Source organism: Podarcis gaigeae (assembly GCF_964106915.1).
Source record: "Podarcis gaigeae genome assembly, chromosome: 14".
NCBI lineage: Eukaryota > Metazoa > Chordata > Lepidosauria > Squamata > Lacertidae > Podarcis > Podarcis gaigeae.
Window position 1 is genome coordinate 31,126,400 of NC_139690.1, and position 23,624 is coordinate 31,150,023.

A 23,624-nucleotide genomic window follows, 5' to 3' on the forward strand; every position below is an offset into this window, starting at 1 on the left:
GAAGGATAGGACCTTTTTTATGTACGCTACCACAGCAGCAAGAATTATTCTGGCAAAGTATTGGAAGATGCAAGAACTACCTACTCTGGAAGAATGGCAGACAAAGGTGATGGACTTTATGGGACTGGCAGAGATGACCGGCAGAATCCACGACCAGGGGAAAGAAACAGTGGAAGAGGACTGGAAGAAATTCAAAATATATCTTAAAAATTGTTGTAAAATTGAGGAATGTTAAGATGTCAAGGGGTTGTTGTTTAGTCGTTTAGTCGTGTCCGACTCTTCGTGACCCCATGGACCAGAGAACGCCAGGCACCTCTGTCCTCCACTGCCTCCCGCAGTTTGCTCAAACTCATGCTGGTAACCTCGAAAACACTATCCAACCATCTCGTCCTCTGCCGTCCCCTTCTCCTTGTGCCCTCCATCTTTCCCAACATCAGGGTCTTCTCCAGGGAGTCTTCTCTTCTCATGAGGTGGCCAAAGTACTGGAGCCTCAGCTTCACAATCTGTCCTTCCAGTGAGCACTCAGGGTTGATTTCCTTCAGTATGGAGAGGTTTGATCTTCTTGCAGTCCATGGGACTCTCAAGAGTCTCCTCCAGCACCATAATTCAAAAGCATCAATTCTTCGGCGATCAGCCTTCTTTATGGTCCAGCTCTCACTTCCATACATCACTACTGGGAAAACCATAGCTTTAACTATACGAACCTTTGTTGGCAAGGTGATGTCTCTACTTCTCAAGATGCTGTCTAGGCCTGTCATTGCCCTTCTCCCAAGAAGCAGGCGTCTTTTAATTTCGTGGCTGCTGTCACCATCTGCAGTGATCATTGAGCCCAAGAAAGTAAAATCTCTCACTACCTCCATTTCTTCCCCTTCTATTTGCCAGGAGGTGATGGGACCAGTGGCCATGATCTTCGTTTTTTTGATGTTGAGCTTCAGGCCATATTTTGCGCTCTCCTCTTTCACCCTCATTAAAAGGTTCTTTAATTCCTCCTCACTTTCTGCCATCAAGGTTGTGTCATCTGCATATCTGAGGTTGTTGATATTTCTTCCGGCAATCTTAATTCCGGCTAGGGATTCATCCAGCCCAGCCTTTCGCATGATGAATTCTGCATATAAGTTAAATAAGCAGGGAGACAAAATACAGCCTTGTCGTACTCCTTTCCCAATTTTGAACCAATCAGTTGTTCCATATCCAGTTCTAACTGTAGCTTCTTGTCCCACATAGAGATTTCTCAGGAGACAGATGAGGTGATCTGGCACTCCCATTTCTTTAAGAACTTGCCATAGTTTGCCGTGGTCGACACAGGTAAGAAGGTCAAGGGGTAAGAAGTAGAGAATTACAGCTGTAACTAACAAGTTTATGGAAACGTAATGAAAGGGAACTAATAGATAAACTGACTAAAGGGTTGCTAAAGAATTCCAAAATAAGGATGCAGTGAAAGGGAGGTATGGGGAAGTCGGAGGAAAGAAGGTCTATGAATATAAGATTATGAAATTATACATGTTTAAATGTTTTGTATGTTCTTGTCTTGTGTTTTGTTTGCTTTTATTATGTGTTTGAAAAATGAATAAAAATTATTAAAAAAAAAAACAAAACAGAGAAGGCTACAATGCAAACTAATACAACCAAGCCTTTCCCAACTCCCTTGTTGTACTCAAACCTCTGCTTGTTTAAAATTGCCACTTTTCTCCTTTCAGTTTTTCTCCATAAACTCAGAGTTAGAAGGTACCCTGAGGATCATCTACAGTACTTCCTTATAGGAACCACGGGTATTGTGCAACTTGTCTACTCCATCCTAACCCTACAAATCCAGGACTGAGATCAGGCACTGACTTCATTCAAATCCAAGGTTATGATGCATACAGTACTACAAATCCTCCAGTGGGAGCTATGTGATGATAGCCTTATGCTTTCTTTGTATATAGGAAGAATTACAGTGGTACCTTGGGTTACATACGCTTCAGGTTGCAGACACTTCAGGTTACAGACTCCACTAACCCAGAAATAGTACCTGGGGTTAAGAACTTTTCTTCAGAATAAGAACAGAAATCATGCTCCGGTGGTGCGGCGGCACCGGGAGGCCCCATTAGCTAAATTGGTACTTCAGGTTAAGAACAGTTTCAGGTTAAGTACGGGCCTCCCGAATGAATTAAGTTCTTAACCCGAGGTACCACTGTACATGCTTTAATTTTGAAGGGTTCCCTCCCCCATTCATCTTCTTTTCCAAATAAACATACCAAAACAAATTATATTTATGAACTATGTTGCCAAGCAATTAAGAGCCAACTTTGCAACTGGCTGGCAGATTAACAGATGGCTGGCAGTCATTGCATTACACACACACAATGTGTATTAACACACAAATTCAGTTCATCATTCTTTAATCTGCCATGCATAACCCAAAAGCTGGTGTATAGGAAAGCCTTTCAGGGGATAGTTCTTTGTTAATAGTGATGCTCCATCTTCTAAGGTACATTAACAAAAGGATGATTGTGGATTTTTGGTCTGTTTTGAATTTTCCTCTTATTTTCAAGTGTGTGTGTGTGTGTGTGTATGAGTTATACTCTGATATATGGCTATGCTCTGCCTTCACGGTCAGAAGCAGCAATGCTTCTGAATACCAGTTGCTAGAAACCACAAGCAGGGAGAGTTGCTCTTGTGCCTGGGTCCTGCTTTCAGGCTTTCAACTGGGGCATCTGGTTGGCCACTGTGAGAATAGGATGCTGGACTAGATGTGCCACTGGCCTGATCCTGCAGACTTATTTTCTTGTTAGCTAGCATTATGAGCATATTCATGGAAATGGTAAACACCCTCCCATTTAGATAAACAATTGATTCATTTAGCTCATTGTTTTTGACACTGACTCGCAGCAACTTTCTGGGCTTTCAGATAAATGTCCTTCTTGGGGATTGAACCCAGGCCATTTGCATGGCAAAAGATGTGCTTTGGGCCCTGGAGTAGACTGCGGCCCTCCAAACATCTGTATCTGGCCCTCAGGGCTTTCCCTAAGCCACGCTTCTCATGGGGTGCCTCAAGCACTTTCCCGAGGCTGGAATGTGCCCTAGAATTGCCTCAGGCATCAAAAGTCTTAGACAGAAATATCCAAAGCCTTTGGGTACCTGTGGTAGGAAGTTCCACTTGGTAAAAAAAAAATACTTGACGAACATTTACCACACTTTAACGGTGCCCACATTTTGTCATTTGAAGCTGCCACCTCTGCTTGCTACCTGTGAGATAGACAGATACCAAGTTGTTTTTCAGCGTGCAGAAAAGCACACTTGACAAACCCTCTGTGAGTGAGCAGCCCAGAGGCCATTTTGTTGATTGTCATTCCCATGTAAGAGGATGAAGACAGGGAGCCCTGTGGCAGCCGGCCCAACAAGAATGACGTCTTTCTCCAGAATGACGTCTTTCTCTGGGCAGCTACGTGGGGAGTTTGTGTGTGTTTTGCTGTCCCACTATAGTAAGATCTCCCAAAATCCAATAACCCACATCCCAACGTCACTTTGCTGCCACCAAAGCCCCACTCCCCAATCCCTTCTGATAATTGTTTTGAAAAGGCAGCGCTCAGAGATTACGCTGATGTCAAAACAGCTTGATAATCTGGTCTTTGGGGATCCGCTATCACTGACCTCTTTACCATAATAGCCACGTGGTGTCCCTGGGGGTGGGGAATGAGTTTTGACCTGCAGGGTAGAAGGCTCTAGAAGGAAGGTTTTGTGCTGGTGGAGGGGGAAGGAGTGATGTTCAGGTCATGACCTACCAGCAAAAAGCCTTTGCCATCTTGCTTTGTAATTTTTTTGCTTTATTTATTGTTCTTATACACTTAAGATCCTCAAAGGATGTGCATTCCTCTATCTCCCCACGGGTGAGCATGCCTTCTCCCTTAGAACAGGGGTGGGGAATCTTTTTCAGCCCAAGGGCCACATTACTTCCTAGGCAGCCTCCCAAGGGCCACATTGTGGTGGTGGGTGGGGCCAGAGGCAAAAGTGGCATAGCAACAAATGAACATTTTGCCTTTGTACAGCAAGCGAGATTCTACATGCACCACTTTCCTCCATCCTGACAAGCAGAAGTCATTATCCAATTTCAAGGACATGAATTTCAGTCTTGACAGAAAATGCTCTTGAATGGGAAGCTGGGCAAATAGGAGGCTTGGTCAGGTAAAGAGGCCCAGAGCTATTTTATTTATTAACTTTTGTCTTTCCTGAGGGAGCTCTGGATAGCAAACAGCAAAGCAGTAAAACAATACGATAACAAATAAAATATTTAAAAATGTCAAGAATGCATAGAAATATTTTAAAACATACCATTACTGTTAGTAATTTCAAGGTCACAAAGAACAGTAACGTTTAGCCATCAAATGCCTCAGTAAACAGGAATATTTTTAAATTCCTGCTAAATGTTAGTAATGAGGGAGAGAGGCACACTCAGCTGGGAGGACATTCTGGAAATGGGGAGCCACCACCAAGGAGGTCTTTTCATGGCCTGACAGGCTTGATAATACTGGAGGCACTCTTTCAGGTATTTTGGTCCCCAGCTGTTTAGGACTTCTGTACACCAGTCAGTACTAAAACTTTGAAAAGGGCCTGGTATCTTGCTACCCAGTTAGTGAGGCATTCTCAGAAGAACCAGTGCCCATGATCCCATTGGGCCGAGCCCCTCGCCAACGCAGCAGCCACATTCTGCATTAGCTGCAGCCTCAAGACCGTCTTCAAGGGCAGCCCCATGGGCAATCTTTCATAATAAGGCACCCTGTGTGAGGCCAAAATTTTGTGCTCCCAAACGGATCTTCTCAATTTTGTACCCCCTCGGTCCAATGCCCTTTGTGAGGGAACCACCCGCACCACCCTAAATCTGGTGCTGGCCATGTCAAATGCATTATATAAATCCTATAGGAGGGGGGTGATGCTCTTCTGATGCTCCCAGAGGTTCAGATCAGCAAAGAGGACCCTCTTGACAGTTCCTCTGCCCTCATAAGTAGTCTGGGAGAGGGCCTTCTCTGTGGCTGCCCCAGGTTGCAAAATTCCCAATAGAGCTGTGTCTGGCACTTCATTGTACAACTTTGGGTGAATGCTGAAAATGCACCTCTTACACCTCAGATCAGGCCAGAACAGAACAGAGTGGAGTGGCCAGATAGACATGAGACTATGATTTTGAGAGGGGTCTACTCCAGGCAAAGGGGGGACCTTTTGGTAAAGATTATTGAAATTGGGCTTTCATTTCCTATCCTGGCTGGGCCTATTACTAGCTTTGCATGACCCTGCCTGAGATGTGCCCGTCCTATTCCTGTGACTGTGATTTGTTTAAACTTTTTTATTCTGGATTTATTCTGAACCCACCCTGGAAAGTTCTAGTGAAGGATGGGCAATCTAGTAGTAGTAGTAGTAGTAGTAGTAGTAGTAGTAGTAGTAGTAGTAGTAGTAATAATAATAATAGTAATGTAATAATAATAAATTAATCAATCGGCCTACAGAGCCTTTTGGTAACTTCCCTGCCACGATGGCAATTGGTTTTATTTATTTATTTGCTAGGCCTAAGCAGGTGCACCAGAAATAGTGATATATAACACACTTGTTTTGCTTTTGCACACAGTGTGCATCTTTAGGTGTTCCTCACCCATCCCTCCAGGCCCCAGGGATGCAATTAAGGTGCTGTTCTTAAGAGAGGGGAAGAGGTATCTATGGCAGCCCAAGCATCCTTTGCCTCCATCCCGATCCCTCTAATGAGACAGCCGCCTCAGCACCTTATCCCCATGGCTTTGTTTCAGCAGAACCTGTTGTAAGAGGGCATTTGGAGCAATTGCTACCCGCGGAAGACAAAGGGTGCACTTTCTCTTTCTCAGCTTATCTGGGCTCCAAGCTGCTAAACAGAGCACCCGCGGGAGGGAGGAGGCTGGCGGGGGGGATTTCTCATTATCCCTGTTCTTTCCCTTTTGGGAGGCAGCTGGGCAGACTTTAATAGATTACATTCAGGATTTCAGATTGTTAACAGCAACGGAGGGTTCTGCTTGGAGAGGCGAACGTACGGCTGAAAGTCCTGGGAAGCTGTTTTGAGCCTTTCTGTAGGTGGACACAATCTTCTTCAGTGGGGAAAATCTTCCTTTCAAAAAGAAAAAGAACAAACACACAACTTTCCCCCTTTGGTCTTTTAAGCCCATACTGCTTCTTCCAAGGTAGGTTGCTGGTTTTGACTTCTTTTATTAATAAAACATCATGCCAAATAGATGGGGTGAATATTTCTGGTTACAAAAAAAAAAAAAAAAAAAAGGGATTGGTTTTGACCTCCAGACCAAGGCCTTTCCCCATCTCTGCTCTTACAAATTTCTGACTTTTTATCATCGTTTCGCTGAATCCAACCATGTTTTACTCGGAATCGTTACATTGAAATGAATGAATCCAAGCTAGTTGTGTATTAATTTCAGTGGATCTACTCTGAGTAGGGATAACATTGGATGTGGCCCATTGACTGGAAATTAATGATAATTAAAGGAAACTTCCATGTCTGGGAATAGCATACCTTTTGAATATCAAGATGCTGGAGGAGGGGGCAAGCAAAAGCAGGTAGCTGCCACCTTCATGCTCCCAGAGACATCTGATAGTTGGAATGTGGGAAGCTGCCTTATACCAAGTCAGATGGTTGGTTCATCTAGTGTTTTCTACACTGACCGGCAGCGGCTCTCCATGAATTTAGACAGGAGTCTTTTCACAGCCCTCCTTGGAGATGCTGAGGATTGAACCTGGGACCATCTGATGCTCTACCATTGAGCTAAAGGATGCAGCACCTTAAATCTCACCTGTAGGTTGCTTCCTGCGAGAGAGAAATGTATGTGTATTGCTGGCCTGGTTAACAGAGAGGGATGTTACTATTGAAAAAGGAACTTCTTTCTGCTTGGCATCTTTTAAGCAATGCTGACAATTATTTTTACTTTAAAATATGTATCATCTTTTCCAACAACAAAATGGTGCTCATTCCTATGCCTTTTGGTGTTTAGCAGCAGAAGCAATCCCCATTTTTATCCTTGTAGACATGATGGTGTTATGATTTTTAAGTGAGTTTAAAATGAAAAATTGCACATATTTCTCAGGGTTGACAAATGCTCCTTTTCCATTTTTGTGTGTGTGTTCCGGCATATCAGCAATGTAGAAGCAGTTGTAAAGCATGGTATTATGGGTGAATGATGAAATGTTAAGTGTGTGCACATGGCAGTGAAACCAGTAAGTCCAGGTTAGAAAACTCCCTAGATGCACTGCTGTTCTAGAGCAAGATCTAGACTCCTCCGCCATGCCACACAACCAGATACTGGATCCCGGGATGTGCCCCAGGATCTACTGCAGCCCCAGAGAATGGCATCTGGGGAGGGCGTCTGAAATTTGCTGTCCTGTGTGGATTCATTTGAGCTCTTAAAGCTTGTTTGTTTTTCAACTGTGCCTTCACCCAGAGGGAGATGAAACGCAATGGACTAGCTGCGTTGGCACGGCCGACTGATGCACTCAAGGTCCCCGATGCTCTGGTGTGTTTGTTATGGAGGATGTTGTGCTGGGCATGGTTCTGCTAATCTTGGGTTAGCTCAACACTTGGGTGGAGTCTGGACTCCTGTTTTGGGCATAAAGCATTTGATTGCAACTGGGAACCTCTGCATGTTCAGAGCTGGTGCTGTACTACTGAACTAAGATCCCAGTCCTCATGGTTCTGAAGAAAGGGACAATTTAAATAGGAACATAGGAAGTCACTGAATACTGAGTTGCACCATCTTGCCCAGTTTTGTGAACACTGACTGGCAGAGGCCCTCCAGGGTCTTGGCCTGGAGCCTTACCTCAGCCTTCCCCAGAGATGCCAGGGATTAAATTGGGGACCCTCTGCATGTAAAATTGCAGTCCTCATGGACCTGCGACCTTCTGCATGCAAAGCATCCGTTCCACCACTGAGCTTACCACCCTTCCCCAGAATAAATGGGCTTGGCTGTGCCTAATGGGGAGTTGTAGTCCAAAATAATTTGGAGGGCACCAGGTTGGGGAAGACTGCAATAGATGGTTGGGCTTATATCCACCTAAGTTAGGCACAGCATAGACCCATTGAAATTACTGAACTTGCTAGTCATGGCCAGTAATTTCAGTGGGGCTACACTGCTTAGAAATAACTTTGGGTACAACCTGATGTCCTTCTCCTTAGCAGATGTGACGCAGCATCTCCCTTGACCCGATAGCTTTTCATACTATTCAAATTGCAATCAAATCAGACCCGGAGATTGCTTAGTTAAATGGCAATGTGTGTGATGCATGCAAAGTGGCAGCCTTTTCAAGCCCTGGTGTGAGAGGACTGGGTTTCTACAGGGCAGGAGCTGGACTGCTAAGGTAGGTGTTTGTTCTCTGTTCACCCCTGCAAATATCTAGCCATTGAGACAGTCCATACTTGTCCAGAATCAGGTTCTTATAAAATTTATGATCTGTTTATTTCATAAGATAGTTTCTCATTTGTCTAGTCTTAAGTTGAGGAACGGCTAAGGGAGCTAGGCATGTTTAGCCTGGAGAAGAGGAGGTTAAGGGGTGATATGATAGCCATGTTCAAATATATAAAAGAATGTCACATAGAGGAGGGAGAAAGGTTGTTTTCTGCTGCTCCAGAGAAGCAGACACGGAGCAATGGATGCAAACTACAAGAAAGAAGATTCCACCTAAACATTAGGAAGAACTTCCTGACAGTAAGAGCTGTTCGACAGTGGAATTTGCTGCCAAGGAGTGTGGTGGAGTCTCCTTCTTTGGAGGTCTTTAAGCAGAGGCTTGACAACCATATGTCAGGAGTGCTCTGATGGTGTTTCCTGCTTGGCAGGGGGTTGGACTCGATGGCCCTTGTGGTCTCTTCCAACTCTATGATTCTATGATTCTAAGTTTGGTTTGAGAATTTTTTTTAAAGCATGTTTAAAACGTTTGGCATTTTAGTGCAAATTTCTCTCAATATGCCTGTTTGTATGCAATTTGGCTGAAATATACACATTTTGAAAAGCATTTCCCCCTAATGTCTATCCTTTGCATGCTGTATGCATTGTTATGTACACTTTAGCTGAGCTAGGGAATCAGGATTGCTTTCAAATTCTTCCTGAAAGTTGATAACGATGGAGACGGTCAAACCTCATTAGGGAGCGCAGTTCATAACCGGAGAATTGCTGTTGAAAAGACCTGGTCATGGGTCAAATATGAAAGACATATTTGCAGAAACAGATAGCAAGGAGACCTTAGCTGCAATATTGCTGGCATAGGCTCTCTCCTCTCCTCTCCTTGCCTGTTCCCAACCCCACCCTGTGCCAGTGAAAACTCTGGGGTTGGGAAAACAGCAGCTGTGCTTGAATGTAATATGTGGCCTTTCAGATTTAATGATGACTCTGTGTGGTTTTAGATATCAAACATACGTCAGTGTCATTTGCCCCTTCCTCTTTGGAGGCTTCCTGGCCAATACATTAGTTAGAAAGAAATTAATTTCTGGTGGTTCCCTTCAGATGTTTTGAGCTAGAGCAATGAGTCCCATGTGCTGGCTGGAATAGATGGGTTTTGTGATCCAGAACTTCTGGAAGGTATCAAGTTGGATAAGACCTCAATGGATTCAATAGTTGGCCCCTCAGTTAAAAGACAGGTATAGAATTGTAGAGTTGGAAGGGACCCTCATGATCATCTAGTCCACCCCCTGCAATGCAGGAATAAGCAGCTGTCCCATACGGGGATCAAACCTGTGACCTTGGCATTATCAGCACCACACTCTAACCAACTGTTACTTGATTCAGTAATATAAATGTGAACGACAGTAATATGAACACAGATGCCCTTTGGGAGATAGCTCTGGTGTGTTATACCCATTAAAATATCGGTACATAAACCTAGGCTAGCCATGCCCATTATTTGAATGGGTCTACTCTGAGTAACTTCAAAACTGGTGACAACCCATTCTTAGTAGGAAATGGCACCCCAAAGGATTTATTTTTCATCCCCTAATCACAGAGCCAAAACCATCTTAAAAATAATAATGAAATATGGGTGGCATCCAGTGCCAGTCCTTCACAGAGTAGACCCAGGTTAGACTAACATTCATTTCAGTGGGTCTGCTCTGAGTAGGATTCCTTAATGTACAGCCTCCCATTGATTAAGGAAGTAGTAAACCAATGAATCAAATTTCCATTGATAAACCAACCAACAAAAGCTGCTCAGGCAGAACTGTTTGGCCAACAACTTGCAGTGTGTGGCTGTGTTAAACTGCGCCCCCTGGAACCAATCTGGCAATATGTTGGTTTTGTGGAGCTTAACCCCTACCTCTCCCCCCCCCTTCGTTCACCATCAACCACAGTCCTGCCAAACAGCAGATTTGCTTAGGGATTTAATCTCTCATTTCCATCAAGCCAGCAACAGCTGCTTGCTCTCTTCCCCTCCCCTTCCTCAGACCCTCCTGCAGGAGACAGCATTTAGAAGGATTTGTTAGTTAAATGCTAATGCCACCAGATAAAACTATGCAAATCATAGGATGCGGGGGGGGGGGGGAAGCATCACTTTCCCATAAGCCTGTCCCCACAGCCTACTTTGAAATACTGCGTATGCTGGGGTCATCCCCAGATAGAGAGCGCCAGCCTCAAAGGGCTTCCCAGCTCTGGATTTCAGAGTCATCACTAGGGACTCTCACACTCACCCCACAGAATTATTTGCAAAGGAGACATAGACTCCTTGTCTAATAGTGACTGCCAGTCTCTGCAAGCGCAGCAAAATAACACACTTCGGCTTCCAGAGAAAACTTTGCTTTGACTTTTATTTTTAACAGATCCATTTTCCTAGACCTTATGAAAACTGGTTTCTCAAATTCCATTTGCTTGTGTCCACAGCCAATGCGAGGCTGTGAGAGCCTTTGCTGAATGAGGATCCCAGTGAAGGTGTAGAGGGTGGCTTTCAGGGACCAAGACAGTTCCTTACCCCATAACTAAACTAACTTTTGCCATTTAACACTATGCAAACAATGTCTAGTTTACTAAATGTATTCAGGACACAGCAGTCACTCTAGGGAGGCAGATTATGTTGTTTTAAAATACACATAGTCCTGCCTTTACTCTGGGACAAAAGGCTCATGCTAGCTTTCCCCAGGAGTTCCTTTGTTTTTTTGAGTTGAGGGCCCTGGAAAATCTCTCTGTACAATTTAAAGCAGGAGTGGGGAACGTCAGGCCCAGGAATCAAATCTGGCCCTTCAGATTTCTCTATTTGGCCCTTTGGACTCTCTCCAGGCCACACCCCTCACTTTCCTTTCTTCACATCCTCCTTGAGTGTTTTTGCCTGGCTGGAACATGCCCTTGAACTCCTCCGACAGTATCTCTGGCTTGAGAAGAGAGATGTATTTGATCCCCACTCCCGGTTTAAAGGCATAGGAACTCTTTTTTGCTGGGCATTTGCCCACCCTCTCAAAGAGCCCCTCCCCCAAATCCACCAGGCATAGGATGGCAACCTCTGACCTGAAACAAACCCACTTAGCACCATTAGACTTTGTGTGATTAGCAGAAATGTAATAGGTGAGATCATGGGAAATAATGTGGTGATGGGGGAAGAGCTTGACCTGCTGAGGTTATAGTGCCAAAGGCTTGTGGAGATACAGAACCAGGGTAACCGGAGGCTCAAAGGGAGATTGATCATTACACCAAAGTTTGTCACCAGATGCACCGGCTACATCTGTCGTATTTCCACTTGTCAGCTTGCCCACAGCAACAGGCACTGACTCCTGTGGTTACCATATATACGGTCATGAAAGATGACGTAGAATAATAGAATGGCAGAGTTGGAGGGGGACCCAAGAGTCATCTAGTCCAACCCCCTGCAATGCAGAACTTAAGGCAGCCTGTACCAACTTGATGTCGTCCAGATGTTCTGTACTACCACTGCAACATCTTTTTGCCCCTTTTTTATTTCATTTTTAAATTTAGTTTTTGAGCTTTTAATTTTTGCTTTGGGTAGTTGCTTCCTCTTTTTGTCTGTGTTTTTGTGGGAGGGTAGATTTCCCCCCCTGCTTTTGTGGGTGTGATGGCGGAGGATCTGAGCATCACTAGTTTTTCCTTTTGTGAAATGGGTATTTTGTGATGGATTCAGGGGCACTGAGCTCAGAAGGCTGACTGGAAAGAAATTCCATCTCAGAGGGGAGAAGGTTCCTTCCTAGGGCCAAGGTTTCAACCTGTGGTTGTGTTGGAAGTAGCAGATGTTTTAGGATGGTTTTGCAAACTGACCCACATCCAGTCCTTCCCCATCAGTGCTTGGGGAAACAAAGTATATGCAAAGACAAGATTCAACATGGCCATTAGTCCCAATTTCCCTGATGCATCCATTGTGGTGTTAACACCTCCTGTTCCCTCTCTAGAGCTCTGTCCTTTGAAAAGTTTTGCTTGATGCAAAGTCAGGCTATTTTACTTGATCAGCAGGCAGCCCGCCCTAGAGACAACTTGGACCAATTCTTATTTTTAGTTCAATCTTTCTTTAACCGACATTAGTCCATTTGTAGCAAACTCAGGTGCCAAGAGCCAGCAGGATGCTGGGAAACGTGTGTGCACTGGTGTATTGTTGTGGGTTCAGGATTTATCTCATTTTTAGGACATATTATTGAATGCTGTTGGTATATTTGTTTTTATGTAACCCGTATATTTTCTCCTCTCTCTCAAACACAAGCTCTGAGGTTTGCAATATCTATAAACAATCTTAAAAAAATTAAGTTTGGGAGTGAGGGAAGAGGAGACTCAAAACACCTGGGAGGGTTCAGTATGCTCAGGAGCCATGCAATGTTTAGTGTTAGTTGGAAAGGAAAGCATGGTTCAAAATTTCTGCCGTGAAGCTTGCCGACCAACCTTAGCTCAGTCATTACTTCTTATACCCACAACAGTCCTGCTAAATAGGTTAGGGTAATTTCTTGCGGGGGGGGGGGGGCCTCCAGCATGCACTCCTTGGAAGAGGGACAAATAAACCAATTAAAATCTATTCACCATTTTTAATTTTCTGTCTAGGTTGACGCTTCTCCTTTTCTGACCCGAACAGCCATCGAGCCACGTCCCCATGGATGAATGGGAAGCCCCTCAGTGGAAGAAGGAAGTCGAAAGCCTTAAGTACCAGCTGGCTTACAAGAGGGAGATGTCCTCAAAAACGATCCCCGAGTGAGTCCACAAACAGCTTCCTTTCTTGCTGTTTCTCCTTCCTACCACCTTATACAGGGTCGTGGGTGGTGCTGTGGGTTAAACCACAGAGCCTAGGACTTGCTGATCAGAAGGTTGGCGGTTTGAATCCCCGTGATGGGGTGAGCTCCCGTTGCTCGGTCCCTACTCCTGCCAACCTAGCAGTTTGAAAGCACCTCAAAGTGCAAGTAGATAAATAGGTACCGCTCTGGCGGGAAGGTAAACGGCGTTTCCATGCGCCGCTCTGGTTTGCCAGAAGCAGCTTAGTCATGCTGGCCACATGACCCGGAAGCTGTACGCCGGCTCCCTCGGCCAATAACGTGAGATGAGCGCCACAACCCCAGAATTGGCCACGGCTGGACGAAATGGTCAGAGGTCCCTTTACCTTACCATCTTATACACACATGGCTAAGTGCATTCCACATAAGTAGAATCTAGCATACTAAGAACACCAGGCTTATTTTAAACCTCCCTCTCAGGTTTCTATTCCCAGTAGTGACAAAGATAGGCTTGAAATGGAGTGGGGGAAAAACCTAATTTTGGGTACCTGCTTTGAATGTAGATGGTCCCAGGTTCAATCCCCAATGGCATCTCCGGGCAGGGCTGGGGCTCTGGCCGGAAACCCTGGAGAGCTGCTGCCAGTCAGTGTGAACAATACTGAGCTGCCAACACCATTGTGCATTGCATCCTTCTCTCTTGAGAAATCCTGGGGGCTGCTGTCCTATGAGAAAGTGGAGGCTTTTGAGGGCAGAGATACTCTGCCACCCTCAAAATCCTCTAGCTGTGTGTTTCCTGCTGGCAAACGTATTTAAAAGCTACTCAGGAACATGAATATTAAGAATGAAGAGCTTTCCCTAAGATATTTGGCTATAGAAATACACATCACAGCAACAGAAATAGATGCAGGCCTGGGATCTTTCTAGGTACCTGAGAAGCTTCAGTTCACAAGCCCGCAAGTTTTCATCTATGTAGAGAGTGCCTCTGGGTACAATAAGATGGTATGTGGTTGGGGTCTCACTGGCCCAGCACTCTGATGTCAACCCATCTACCTTGTAAAGCTGGTGTACTTAGCCTGTGGCCTCCAGATGATGCGGAACTTCAACTCCCCAGCGAGTATGGCCATAGATGATGGGGAGTTATAATTCAGCAGAATTTTTTTTGTTAAATTTAAAAAAAGGGAAAGAAGGACATGAGATTTGGGACCAGGCCCAAGATACTCTGGACTCAGCCAGACATTGGCCTAATACTGCAACGAGGAAAGACCCTCATATATTCTCTTTCCACCCTAGATTTCTTAAGTGGATAGAAGATGGCATTCCAGAAGATCCATTTCTGAACCCAGAGCTGATGAAGAACAATCCGTGGGTGGAAAAGGGGAAATGCACCATCCTCTAACCCATTGCCTCCCAAAATTTCGTCCACGATAAATAAAAATGGCTTCCTTTGGAGATACTCAAAATTGCATGAAAACTTAATGTATAAAGTTTTTATTTTAGTTCCTCACTATGGCTAAACTCACTTTTACCCCGCCCCCCTTGCTATCACAGTTGAGTTCATATAGTGGCTAATTAAAGGTTTCCCTCATTTGTATGATTTGGGGAAGAGAATTCTCCCTTCCCCTGGGTTAAAATGGGAGGTGCACTTCAAACCACCGACATACAGATTTCACAGAACAGGCAGGCACCCTCCCTGCAAATGTTGTACAATCAAGTCCATTGCACCCCCTTCCAAATCCAACTTTCCCCCCTTTGCCTAGGGAGATAGGGGCTCAGGAATACCTATGTACTTTCTGGAGCAATGGTGATGCTTCTGGGGGTTCCCTTCTACCCACCAGCTATGGTCTGGGCTGAATGAGAGAATCCAGGTGTATGTAGAATTGCTTCCCTCCTGTTCATATGTTGGCAGTGCTGGGTAGCTGAACGAGGTCTTCCAGTCTTGACATATAGACATATCTAAGAGTGGATCACCCTTTCTCAAGGCATGTCACACTCTGTCCTAGTGGCACACTGGTGGGTACCCCTGTTCACCATTTGGGAACCATCACTGAAGAGAGTACGGATGTGAAAGAGACCCCACTGTTTTGAATTTTGGCACCACCATCTGGAAGATATAGGGACATTGGATGCAGCACAGGATAATAAAATGGTAGAGTTGGGAGGGACCCAAAAGAATAATCTAAGCCAACCCCCTTCAATGCAGAAATCACAACAAAAACTAAGCAAAATTTGCAGCTTTATGAACCCCGTAGTTTCTCTTTCCTATATGCCTGCAATTCTTTTTTTGTCTTTTTAGGGGGGACTTGTAAAGGAGCAACACAAGTTTTATAAAATAATTTTTGATTACTTTAAATACTTTTTTTTGTATCTTGTAGGATATACCGTTTTGCAGTAAAAAAAAAAAGCTAAGCAAATGTGACAAGGGCTTCTAAGCAAAATAAAGAAAGTGATACTGTGCATGTCTCAAATTTATTCCTTTCTTTTTATATATAAAACAGGATTCAATACAAAAGCATACATAAACATTTTTGTTCAAAATATCCTTACATGGTACCCACATGCCAGCTGACTCACGTGCTGCCTGCCCACGTTTCATTCACTAGAACAAGTCTTTAATGTAAATATTCCTCCGAACTGCATTGGAGACACCTTCGTTGAACCGGAACCAAACATCGCTCTGCCCAACAGCCTTCCCAATTTGTTTTTCTATTTGGTTTTTCTCAGGTTCCTGATTGGCTGTTGGGAAAGGCGGAAAAGAAAGGATGAAGGAATTTTCAGGGATGGGAGCCTATGGTCCTTCAGATGTTCTTAACTGCCAACTTCCATCAGTCCCAGCCAGCATGACTAATGGTCAAGGAAAATGGGAGTTGTAGTCCAATAACATGTGGCGGGCCACAAATGTTCCATCAGTGCTGCAAACTGATTATGCAACAGACTGAGTGGGGATTTGAACCCTGATCTCCCAGGACTTAGATCATCACTCTTAACCACTACACTACAGAGGCAAAGCCAGGACAAAGAGGTTCAACCTCAGCATTTGCCCAAAGCTGTATAATGAAGGCACCAGATGGACCTCTGTGGGGAGGGAGTTCCACAACTTAGGGGCCACCACAGAGAAGGCCCTGTGTGTATGTACCAAGCCAGCTAAACCATCTTCTCTGCTGGCACCATCTATCCACTTCAGTAAGCCCAGTCTCCCTCCCCCTGCTAATGGAAATTTCTTCCCCACCCCAGAACATACCTGCTGACGGAGACACATTTTTCTTGACAATCGCACGGCCGAAGAAATCTGTTTCTGGCTGCGGAAAGGAACAGAAGCCATTATGAGAGTGCACCATCTACTCCCCACATCACCCACAGTTGTTAAAGGCAATCCATCTGCCTGGTTTCCTCAGAGAAGCCCAATGTCACATGGGCATGGAGCTTTGCATAGCTACAGAATGCGGGTTTACTCTGGAATGTGTTCTAATGCATCTGGAGACATTTGCTCATTGATAATTACCCATGCAAATTGCTACCAGGCAGACCCCATTGTGTTTCCTGGAGAACAACTCTCCAAACCAAGGAATGTCTTGCAGTGGACACTGCAAAACCAACAAGGTATTGCCCAATCCTGGAAGGTTTTTAACCTTAATAATTTGGACTGCTGGTATTCAAGTGCTTGGCGAATTGCCTTATGGAAAAGGTATCTCATAAACTAAAGGGCAGAGAGCTTGAATGGCAATTTTTTTTAGTATCTATGGGATCATTTTATTTCTTATATGAATAATGAAGTGCATGGTCACCCGGCGCCACCAGTATATGTCAATGTCTAGCTTATTTAAGACAATGCAGAAACTTTATTCTCAATAATGATGGAACTCACAAGTAGAGAATACTTGTATTTTTATAAAGCTTTATAAGGGGAATTTTTGTATTTATTAATATTTTACTATTCCTTTAGAGCTGCACTGTATCTTTGTACTTTTGCCCTTCTAGGCTGTGAGGCTTTAAAGTTTAGATTTCTGATTCTTTGGGGTTTTTTGTTAGGGTTGCACTTTTTTCTTGGTTAACAAAACAGTAAAATATAAAACAAAACAAAACAAACAAAAACAAAAAAGCCCCTGCCCCCAGCAAAGGGACATCTAGTTTGCAGGCATCACACTATAGCATTGCACAACTGCAAGTAGACTCCCTGCCTGAAACGCTGAAGAACCGCTACCAGTCAATGTAGACAATACTATGGGGTCTAACTCAGTATAAGGCAGCTTTCTATAGGTTCACCAACCCAGTGGATAGATTAGTTTTATTACCCACACCTCTCCCTGAACTCTGTCCCAGGTACAGTTCTCTTAGTGAAAAAGAATGCTATGCACGAGGTCTGCAACCCGGCTTCAACCTCGTGGAAAAGGCTGTTTGGGATGCAGCATATTCCTGTACCTTTGAGCTGCACCTAGAAGCCAGCATTGGCTCTCATGCTAACATAAAAGGGGCCTTGGTGATCTTTACAATCGCCATCCACCTGTCCTCAAGAAGCCACCACCCTGCTTTTACCGCAAACCAGTGGACAAACAGGACCGGCTCCCCAGTGCAGTGGAGCTGCAATAATAGCCTCCCAGCAGTGGTGCTGCTGCCATTTACTGGGAGGATGGGGAATACGATGGCTGCCAGGTGGAAGTTGTGCAGGTGGCAGCAGTCGGACTGTTGCATTGGCTCCACCAGTGCCCCTGTGCAGCCCAGACCTTGTCACTGCTGCTCGTGGGTTTGAGCTCCACATTGGGCAAAAGATTCCTGCATTGCAGGGGGTTGACTAGAAGGATCTTGTGGTCCCTTCCAACTCGGCAATTCTAGGACTAGACAGCAAAAAGAAGAAAGGAGAGCTTCATATGTGCACTGGGACAAGACCTGGCAGAATTGCTGTCCTTTCTCAACTATGTGAGACAGAAACACAGCAAAGGGACGAGGCACAAGCTGCCAGGCTGTGCTGGCACTGCAAGCTGCCCTGTGCTATGGCCCTCTGCTGCCTGCACTCCTTGGATGCTGCCCTCACCTTCTCCTCAAATGTGGCTCTCTTCACAATCTGGTCGAGACGCTGTTTGTGGTTCCGCACTCTGGATTCGGGCAGTGCCGGCTCATGGCTTGCTTTGTGGTTGCCTTCTTTTGGGAGCAAAGTTGTCTCCATTGCCTGCACGGAAGATGGAGACAGGCAGAGAAGGGTTAATTAATTTATTGTATTTATTTGGGGAATCTTTCTGTATCTCTTTTCAGTCCTGTTGAGGTGCTTTACGTATTATGTATTCATCACGTTCACACCCCGTTTTTTCCTTGAGGGAGCTCAAGGTAGCGTACATGGTTCTGTTTCATCCTTACAATTCTGTGAAGTAGGTTAGGCTGAAAGATGGCGACTGGCACCAGATCAGCCAGCGAGCTTCACAGTGGAATGAAGATTTGAATCCTAGTCTCCTGGGTTCTAGGATGACACTCTAACTACCATTCATTCATTCATTCATTCATTCATTCTCTCTGTCTGTCTGTCTTTCTCTCATACAATCTACATAATCAATGAATTCCAATGACTGAAACCAAGCCAGAAAAGTAAGAAAAAAAGAAAAAGAAAATGCAAAATCAACACCAGGCCCCATTTTGGACTGTTCTGCTCACCATAGTTTCCTGGTTTGGCTGTAACAGAAAGCTATGGTTAACTGCTGCTTCCTGGCTTGTTTACTCTACTTGCAGAGAGGGAGGAGAAAAACAGTGATGCATGAAGTTTGTGCATATCTTGGTTTATTATAAGAAGCCAGCCTTCACCAGCCTGGTGCCCTCAAGATGCTTTGGAGTACAATTCCAGTCAGCTCCAGTATTATATTGCTGTCTTGGCCAGGGCTGATGTCGTCCCAAACAACAACCAAGATTTGATTGTCCAAAAGCAGCTGGTCTCTTTTATTCTTTACCCTTTAAAGTTTTAGAATTCTAAAATACCATTCAGTATGGTCAAATAATTTTTCCATAGGTTTTCTTTCTTTCTTAAGAATCACGTTTGTTTACTCTCTCTTTCCCTTTCTTGTATAAAAAAATATGGGGGGGGGGGGAGTCGTCTATTATTTCATTTCCTTTTGTACTATATAAATTATTCCCTTATCAGCCAGCCCATATGAAACCTAATTAAACCTGCAATCCCACAGCCTGCTTAATTAGCAAGGCTGTTTGTATTCTGCATTTAAAAAACGAAACAGCAACAAGGAAAGCTCAGCACTGTGGCCTGTATAAATTATGCAAATCTACAAATTTTCTCATTTTGCAAATCAGGGGAGTCATTCCACAAGAGAGGGAGCTACACAGAGTCCTAGCCACTGATAGTCTTACTGAAGCAAGTCCTGTCTTCAGAGATTTCAGGAACCATTTGGTACACAATTTCCAGCAACTCACTGCAGCCATGAAGACTAGGAACTCAACAGATGTCGAAGATTCTCAGACAGCTTAATTCTAGGACCAATGTTGGATGTATCAGCAAAAGTCACACTGCATACCACAGCCGTGGCTGCCAGTTTGTACACCAGCATTGCATGTTAGGAACAAAATAGCAAACACCCTGGGTCTGGGTGTGTGTGTGTGTGTGCGTGCATCATGCACTACATCTTGGCATAAGAAGTCTATCACCACCCAAAACACAGGAAGAGACCTGTGTGATTCAAAAAGCTTGCATCGTGTATTTTAATAAGTAGCTGGCCCAGATTCTCAATTAATCTTTGGCTCCTTGTTCCCTTGGGCGTCTGCCGAGAAAGACCTCTGAGCTCATTTGGTCTCCGCAATTCCATGATTGCTGCAAGCCTGCAACTATTTCCAGTTTCCATCACAACTCGCTAACAGTATATTTAGAGATCTGGTCTTCGACAAGGAAATGCCACCCTCTAGGGGACAGAAGCTTACGATGCTCTCTTCCATCATCATGATCATTTGACAGTAGACTCTCCTCTGTTGGAGGTTTTAAAACACAGGTTGGATGGCCATCTGCCAGGGATTCTTGAGCCGTGATCCCTGCATTGCAGGTGGTTGGACTAGATGATCCCTGGGCTACCTTCCAACTCTACTATTCTACGATTGGGAACGTAAGAATGTGCTCTTTGCTGAGTCAGACCACTGATCATCTAGCTCAGTACAACACAGGCTGGCAGCAGCTTTCTAGTTTTTCAGGCAGCAAATCTGTCCAAGTTTCAACAAATTAGGTGTGACTAAGCTTAAGGTACCAGCTGCCAACTAATTTTTCAACTCCACATGGACCACTAGTCTGTTCTTCGTAGAATCATAGTGTTGTAGATTTGGAAGGGGACCCTGAGGATCATCAAGTCCAACCCTCAACAATGTAGGAATATGCAGCTATCCCATACGGGGATCAAACCTGCAACCTTGGCATTATCAGCACCAAACTCCAACCAACTGAGTTACCCACTGTCCATGCTGTGATCTCTTGGGTAGGATATATTTAGCGACACAAAAAGGCCTTAAAGCCACAGAAACTGGGCATCCTGTTCCCACCCTCCTCTTAGTTTATGTTGGCCTTACCATCTTCAAAAAAGGGCCTTCACACAACAGGTTTAGGGTGGCCTATTAGAGATTTTCTTTAGGGTGGCCTAAAAGACGCCTACTTCTTGGGAGAAAAGCGATGACAAACATAGACAGCATCTTAAAAAGCAGAGTCATCACCTTGCCAACAAAGGTCTGTATAGTTAAAGCTATGGTTTTCCCAGTAGCGATGTATGGAAGTGAGAGCTGGACCATAAAGAAGGCTGATCGCCAAAGAATTGATGCTTTTGAATTATGGTGCTGGAGGAGGCTCTTGAGAGTCCCATGGACTGCAAGAAGATCAAACCTCTCCATTCTGAAGGAAATCAGCCTTGAGTGCTCACTGGAAGGACAGATCCTGAAGCGTGAGGCTCCAATTCTTTGGCCAGCTCATGAGAAGACTCCCTGGGAAAGATCCTGATGCTGGGAAAGATGGAGGGCACACAGAGGAGGGGACGACGGAGAACGAGATGGTTGGACAGTGTTCTCGAAGCTACCAGCATGAGTTTCACTAAACTGCGGGAGGCAGTGGAAGACAGGAGTGCCTGGCGTGCTCTGGTCCATGGGGTCACGAAGAGTCGGACACGACTAAACAACCACCACCACCACCACGAGATTTTGAAGGCACTTGAGCTAAGCAGAAAGTAGCACCAGAAGCCTCTTTAATCCAGATTCCCACTAGCAAGTTATAGTTATAAATTTCAGTCTGCCGCATACAAAAAAAACAGCTGTGTCGCTCTTCCCACCCCGCAACAGAAATCACCAATCTTTCCTAGTATGATGAGGACGGAGACATGTAATGTCAAAGGATCAGTGCCAAGAACTCATGTGGTGGCAGTAATAGGCACTTGGGCCCACCAGAGGGCAGAAGAGATTTCTAAAAGAATTTGACAATTACGACTGTCCTCATGTAAACCTCAACATGAATGTTATGGCTGTCAATGAACCGATGCCAATCCCTTCAGCTGCAGTTGAGTAGCACTTAAAAAAAAAAAAAAAGGTCAGACATTTGCTGAGCTTAGAAAACAGAAAGCTATCACCATGGTGGAGAAAAATGACTGCTAACAATTTTGCAAAGCTAAGCAGCGCTTTGCAATGGCTCAGACATGATTTCTGGTGTTGCGAGGCCCCATAAGTTGTGCTGGAGGCCCAGTAGACTGGGTGCTTGAGCACCCACATTTTTTGTGTGGGTGTCTGGACCCCCAGAGCCCCCTATAGTTGGCACCAGTGGGCCCCATCCACCACTGGCATGCGACCCACAGACAGTTACCCACAAAGGAAAGTGGTCATCAGGCTGGAAAGGGGTCCTATCCCCTTCTCTGGACCACTAATTTTCAGGGATTTTTCTCCTCGGGGAACCTCTGGTGCAGAAGGCTTGTTTACCAATGAACCATTGCATGCTGCAAAGGATTCTGGGGCATACACAAGATCTGTAGAGGGGCCTAAGCCAGGCCCACTTATTCTTTGAGCCACTTGCTCTCCCCAAGAGCCGTCCAGCCACTTACCTGGCCAGAGTTCCGTGCATGAAGGAGGGCTTCCGTCCGCCTCATCTTCTCCAGCTCAATTTCTCTTGCGATAAGCTGCTTGGCTTGGTAAGTCAGCGGTTTCCGAAGCGGGAGATCTGGGAACCTACACACTTCCTCCATGTTTCTAGGCATTGCAGTGGAATAATCAGTGCAGAAGAATTATAAACAAGAAGAAAACCACACTAAAAAACAACAACTTATCTATCTCTGCTCATCTATGGGGGCTGCTGACTGCCTTTCAGCCTAACTTACATCACAGGGTTGCAGTGAAGATAAAATGGGGGCGGCGGGGGGGGGGGGGAGAACAATGAATGCCGCCTTGAGCATTAAGTTGTACCCCTGCTCACTCTTGCCCCCATTATTCTCAAAAGAGTAGACAACAACGATTAAAATAAAGTTAGTTTTTAAAAACCCACAGAAGGTATATACTTGCAGCTAGCATTTTGGCAGGTTTGTTCAAATTACGGTGTGAAATTCACTTGTCCCAGTTTCCTAGCATTCAAAGTTCTCTTTCTTGTGTACTGCCTTCCTAACACCAACCTGAAACAGCTCCTTCCCAGTTTTAGGGCCTCTGTGAGCAGTGTTAGAAACTGGGATAGAAAAGCTAGGAGCCAAATGGCTCCTGGGACCTGGGTTGTGGGTGCCAAAACAGAATGTCTAGTCGCCACTTAGGTGTGTGTGTTATTCTGATAAGCATGAACTAACACGCAATTCACATGAGTGACACATTGTTAAGATCACATTTTTAGCAGAAGATTGTTAATACATGTTTCATTTTAAAATAAAAGTATTGGTACCATACTTCAGTTTTAAAAACACTCTACTCTTTATTGTTAAACTCCTTATTGTCTATCCTTAACATATATTTCAAGCACATACATTTCAGTAATCCTTGAGTGTCAGCCAGGTGCAAAAAAATGGCACCCAGACTTTTTGAGGTGCTTGCAAATGGAGAATCTTTAGGTGCAAAATGAGCCTGGCACCCTCTTAATTTCAGACCATGTCTGCGAGTACCCTAGTCAAACTGATCTTTCACTTCACCAGAACCTATTACTACTTGAGATCATCCTGTTGCAGGCACTTTCACCCACCAGAAGTCAGAATGTTTGTGAGCGCTCCATGGCTCAAAAGGAAAAAATAATGCCCATGACATCTGCTCCCCACTTCTTAACTTGGTTTTGGTTATTGGAATTGCAAGTTTGAAAGAAATCAAAATGTGCACTGTATAAAGAACTGTTATATATTTCTCTCCAGAAGATGAAGACATCAGATGTTAGAGTAAGAAAGGAAAGGAAAAGGATACCGCTAATCAATGCACAGCTAAAGGAATTAATTGAGACAGACACTGACAAGGCAGCCTAGGCTGAACATTGCAAGGTTTATTGGTCTTC

The 23,624-nt window shown here is 44.7% G+C and overlaps 2 protein-coding genes across 18 annotated transcripts in view; one reads left to right on the top strand and one right to left on the bottom strand.

Moving 5' to 3' along the window:
- Positions 1–2,780: 2,780 nt before the first annotated feature.
- On the top strand, positions 2,781–15,623 carry GNG13 (G protein subunit gamma 13). 16 transcript variants are annotated; one of them, XM_083711056.1, is made up of 5 exons: positions 3,771–3,869; positions 4,029–4,164; positions 5,610–6,176; positions 13,008–13,154; positions 14,462–15,623. In XM_083711056.1, the coding sequence occupies exons 4-5, from the start codon at positions 13,057–13,059 to the stop codon at positions 14,565–14,567; spliced, it is 204 nt and encodes a 67-aa protein (XP_083567182.1). In that variant the 5' UTR covers positions 3,771–3,869; positions 4,029–4,164; positions 5,610–6,176; positions 13,008–13,056; the 3' UTR covers positions 14,568–15,623. The 16 variants fall into 16 exon arrangements, with proteins under 16 accessions (XP_083567179.1, XP_083567178.1, XP_083567177.1 ...); XM_083711059.1 differs by lacking the exons at positions 3,771–3,869; positions 4,029–4,164 and adding an exon at positions 3,342–3,464 and having other exon boundaries at positions 5,977–6,176; XM_083711060.1 differs by lacking the exon at positions 4,029–4,164 and having other exon boundaries at positions 3,778–3,869; positions 5,977–6,176.
- CHTF18 (chromosome transmission fidelity factor 18) overlaps positions 15,619–23,624 on the bottom strand; it is a 31,899-nt gene continuing 23,893 nt past the window's right edge. For both annotated transcript variants that reach the window (XM_083710828.1, XM_083710827.1), the window contains exons 20-23: positions 22,213–22,357; positions 18,198–18,332; positions 16,410–16,467; positions 15,619–15,904 (exon numbers count right to left, since the gene is read on the bottom strand). In XM_083710828.1, the coding sequence (XP_083566954.1) occupies positions 15,768–15,904; positions 16,410–16,467; positions 18,198–18,332; positions 22,213–22,357 (475 nt within the window). In that variant the 3' untranslated portion in view covers positions 15,619–15,767. The remainder of the gene's footprint in view (positions 15,905–16,409; positions 16,468–18,197; positions 18,333–22,212; positions 22,358–23,624) is intronic.